Raw genomic sequence first — 4,713 nt, forward strand, 5'->3', positions numbered from 1 at the left:
TTAGCTAAATTAAAAATACCCTTTTTTTGCAGCCAGCAACAGTGAAATCATTTATAAATAAAACACAAATGTTTAAGTAGGACCCAAAGGTCCCGTGTGGCTGGTTAGGCGGCAGGCTATAATGTCATTTTATTGCTTCCAACCGTTAACCACACAAACACACACGCACACACACTCTGTTTGCACCGCAGGCTGTGAGGAGCGCTGTCACAACCAAAGAGTTAGAATTCAAAGAATGCACCGTGTCGTTCTCTATAGTGGAAGTACCAGTGACATTGCTATAGTCCAGGTCTGAGGGGATTGTTGTGTGTAGTTGTGTTGTTGTGTCTAGTTGTGTTGTGGTGTAGTTGTGTTGTTGTTTTGTGTCTAGTTGTGTGTAGTTGTGTTGTGGTGTTGTTGTGTGTCTAGTTGTGTTGTTGTTTTGTGTTTTCAAGGAGGAGAGCTTGTGAGCATGAAGTTCATGGAGCGGTCATCTGCATCATCTGTTCATTGAGCGGTCATCTGCATCCCAGTTTAATAAGACAATAAAAGGATGAAACTGAAACTGATTCTATGAATCCCAGGTTGAACCACTTATTATCAGACGCTGCTCTGGAGAGGAAGTGTCAGCTAAATGGCTACAATGTAAACAACAGAAGAAGCCAAATCATAGGCGACACACCGTCTTCAATGGAGGTTTTCTATTGAAAGTGTGATTCATCGACCAGACCAGGTTTAACCCACCAACTGCCCAAGGGTTCCGGAACACTCCCCACCTAGAGCGCCAAGTGTTCTATGTGGTGTTTACCTAGCCACAATACTCTGATTGGCTACAACATCAAGCATCATCATTGATGCATTTCTGGTGAATAAAGTCACCCTTGGCACTAGAACATTGACAATTTGGGCGACTTTATTCACCCTCCGGTTGTGGTGTCCGGTTGTGGGGGAAACCAACCAGTCACAGCTCCAGGTTACCTGGACACAGATGAAGACAAATCATTGGCTCCACACCGTCTTCAACGGGAGGTCCGATGACCAGGCTTAATCTGTGTCCGGCTGGGGAAACCAACCAGCCAACCAGCCAGCTAGCCAGCCAGCCAGCCAGCCAGCCAGCCAGCCAGCCAGCCAGCCAGCCTCTGAGCGCGTCCTAAACGTGGTCACAGCTCCGTCTTCACTTTGTGCATCAGCTCCTTCTGGTCCACCATGTCCGTCTGACGACTCCAGCGGTGGAACGCCAGCAGGGCGATGTTCTTGGCCGCCACCGCGCTCATCTCCATGGCGCTCCCGGCCCACTCGATGGCGTTGAGGTAGTAGAGGCCGTGGTGGAGGAGGACGGGCGGCAGCCCGCCGGGCGCGGTCCCGTAGCGCGGGTACGCCTCCCACGCCGTCGCCTGGACGGAGTAGTACGACCGGAACAGCGTCTTAAGCTCCGCCCGGCCGAGCGGCTGCGGCGAGAACACCTTGTAGACGCCGGCCTCCTGGGGCTGCTTGCGGCGGAAGCCAGCGGAGATGTTGACGGGACAGACGCTGGCGGCGCTGTTGAAGAAGAGGCCCGGGGAGTCGGTGGTCAGAACGCTGGCGAACGGGAAGAGCTTGGGGTCGGGGAAGCCGAAGTAGGAGGAGTTGAGGTAGCCGTGGACGACCGAGGCGACCGTGTGGTGGTAGGCTCCGCCCACGGCAGGGAGCGGCGGCTCGAAGCCCCGGAAGGAGATGCCGGAGCCCACGCTGGACTGGAGGGGCGTGGCCACCACCACAATGTCGTAGAACCCGGAGGCGGTCTCCGTCGGCGTGGCGTAGCTGAGCTGGTACTGGGTCGACTCTCCTACGGTACAGTGTCACGTTTATTTTTGTTTTAATTAAAGTGCATTTTCACAGAGGCTTTAACGTGCATCATATAAAAAACAAACACACTAACAAAACATCAATAAAAGCATGATGGGAATGCAACAGTCTGCGGTAATGCTGACACACCTACCAACGGTGTGTGGGGAGATGGTGGTGACCCGGGCCTGGACCAGGTTAGCCTTCGCCAGCTTCAGCAGGCCGGAGCAGACCAGCTTGTTGCCCCCCTCCACGGCCCACAGGTTGGTCTGGGCCCCAGCCAGAGAGACCGCCCCTGGAGCACAGGACCAAACCATCCTTTATTTGCCAATCAATCAAGTTTCCATAGACACACTGTTTGGAATGTGGTACTTCTGCTCTGCTCTGCTCTGCCCGCCCCCCCCCCAGGGAGAACACAAGTGCACACCCTGTTTAAATCACCAACTGATTTAAACCTGTTCTTTAAGAAAAAAAACCACCGGCGGTGGTAGGAGGGTGCCTACCACCGCCGGCACAACGGCGGTGGTAGGCACCCTCCAGCTCACATCCGGCCCCTCCTGGGGGGGTGGGGATCGAACCAGCGACCTACCGACTGGTGGCCAGCCTCTCTGACCTCTAGACGACCTGTTCACCAACTCACCCACGAAGGCTGGGATGCTGATGTTCTGGCCGTAGTTGACCCTCATGATGGGGGCGATGACCTCGTCGATGAACCTCTGGGACACACCCAGCTCCAGCAGGGACTCGGACAGGGAGCGCTGGGTCATGTTCAGGAAGCCCGCCCCGCCCAGGGAGTGGAGCAGCTCCTCCACTGAGCTGAAGGCATAGCCATGGCCCTGGTACTTATAGATCCTATAGAACACACAGAGAGAGAGAGAGAGAGAGAGGGGGGAGAGGGTGAGAGAGAGAGAGGGGGATAGATGTTTATATTCTTCTAATAGGCCAGGTAGAATGTTTACCAGCTAGCTACTGTCCAGTCCTGTCATGCCTACACAGGTTCAGGGGCGGGGTGTGGCAGGGGGTTAGGTTCAGAGGGGAGTTGGGGTGGGGCGGGGGGTGTGGCAGGGTGGGGCGTGGGGTTAGGTTCAGAGAGACAGATAAATGACGCTCAGTAACTCAGACCTAACCCCCCCCCCCCCCCATGATGTCCTCCACCTTCCCTCACCTCATGAACTTCTCCATGATCTCCTCCTCCCCCATGATCTCCTCCCCCCTCCCTCCCCCATGATCTCCTCCACCTTCCCTCACCTCATGAACTTCTCCATGATCTCCTCCACCCACATCTGCAGGCGTATGAAGCTGATCCCGTAGCGCCACCAGATCCTGACCAGGTCCAGCAGGTACCAGTCCGTCTCCTCCAGGATCAGCTCCTCCCCGTTGAACACGGCTGTCTTCCCCGCCACGTTCTTACGGTACTTCAGACCTGCAGGAGATAACACGCTTAGCATGCTAACACAGATAACACCGTTATCATGCTAACACAGAAGTGTGGATATAGGCTACATTGTGGTGTACCGGCAAATAGATGCCATTATTTTGGTGTAACCCTCTCTCTGATGTACTGGGGAGCTCACTGAAGTATAAGCAGGATATGTACAGTACAGAGGAGGCTAGTGGAGCCAGAAGTCTACCCCGTCCTCTGATTTCTACCGCCACCAGCCTCCCTTGGTACCGTACGCCCCATCAGGTACTCTCGGTAACCCAGGTCGTCTCAGTCAGCCGACCCACCGAGCTGCTTAACGAAGTCCTGCATGTGGAGGTTGAGGGAATGGATGATGGAGCCTCCGGACTCGTAGTCCTGGTGGTTGACGGTCACCGTGGCCAGCCGGCCGCCCACCGTCCCCTTCTCGAACACATCAATGCGGACCTCCGGCCCAAAGTGCTGCCGGAGGAAATGCGCGGTCGCGGTCCCTCCTATCCCAGCGCCGACGACAGCTAGAGGAAGGCACCACACACTTAGCCAGGGCGAAAGAAACCTAGGATGACAACTTGGCAACAATAAAAGTTACTCCGACCCCCGGATTGTCCATGTTGGATCCAACCTCAGCCGCGGGGCGAACACGGAGGATGGAGTTAGTACGGAGCTAGCTACCGCACACACCACGCATAGAGCACCCAGCTACACTAACCAACAAAGCTAACGGTCCTTACCGATGTTTGACGGCGGACTACCGTCCAGTTGGGCAAATCCAGAGTCTCCGAGAGTAAATAATGACAGTATTAATGTCAGAAGTAAGGGCAGAGGCAGTGGCAGACGGAGGCGCATGGTGCGGCAGGAGCGGAAGACCGGAGAGAGATGCTGCGACACGCGGCGAGTCCCACCGTTTCCACCACCGTCGTCTCCCGCAGGAAACTAACTGTCTACAAATGGGACAGGATGATTTTAGCTCCAGGTCGCAGTGGAGAATACTAATATCTGCAGTCGAAGACTTGGAGACGGCGTAGTATGAACTGGAGGAAATAGTTTGGTTTAAAGAAGCAGCCGCAGCGGTGACTTCTCTCAGCGCCTGAACGCGGACTGATATCCGGCAACAGAACCACGTGATCCGCTGCGAAACGCGGAAGAGGGCGGGGCTAGACATCTAGCCCCGTCTATCATTGGTCAAACCATCGACTTCATCACGAGGCCCAGAGGCGCCCAGAGGCGCTCAGAGCAACATTAAGAAATACATTAAATCTCAAATCTCAAAATCAGAGGAAGAATCATTCCATTCCATGCATTACAATGAGCCCGTCCTCCGATTTCTACCTCCACCAGCCTCCCCCGATATACATACCTACAGCTACTAACCACCAATCAGTTTCCCCATGGAAAAGGGAGAAGACTACATATCATATTAGGAAATAATAAAAACTGAAATCACATGTGGCCTGGGGTGGAGGAGTGAATTTACCTTCTCAACCTGGTTA

General features: G+C 54.4%; 1 protein-coding gene across 2 annotated transcripts in view; it reads right to left on the reverse strand.

Annotated features, from left to right (window-relative positions):
• Nucleotides 1–4,289, reverse strand: part of pcyox1l (prenylcysteine oxidase 1 like) — a 4,683-nt gene extending 394 nt beyond the window's left edge. Inside the window, exons 1-6 of one of the 2 annotated variants that reach the window (XM_083665491.1) lie at nt 3,955–4,289; nt 3,532–3,738; nt 3,052–3,226; nt 2,444–2,655; nt 1,958–2,098; nt 1–1,804 (exon numbers count right to left, since the gene is read on the reverse strand). The exon at nt 1–1,804 is cut by the window's left edge and continues 394 nt beyond it. In XM_083665491.1, the coding sequence (XP_083521617.1) occupies nt 1,140–1,804; nt 1,958–2,098; nt 2,444–2,655; nt 3,052–3,226; nt 3,532–3,738; nt 3,955–4,069 (1,515 nt within the window). In that variant the 5' untranslated portion in view covers nt 4,070–4,289 and the 3' untranslated portion in view covers nt 1–1,139. Of the gene's footprint in view, nt 1,805–1,953; nt 2,099–2,443; nt 2,656–3,051; nt 3,227–3,531; nt 3,739–3,954 lie in introns of both variants that reach the window. The other variant, XM_083665492.1, reaches the window with a different exon arrangement.
• Between the last annotated feature and the right edge of the window lie 424 nt (nt 4,290–4,713).

This window comes from Argentina silus, assembly GCF_951799395.1.
Source record: "Argentina silus genome assembly, chromosome: 2".
Taxonomy (NCBI): Eukaryota; Metazoa; Chordata; class Actinopteri; order Argentiniformes; family Argentinidae; genus Argentina; species Argentina silus.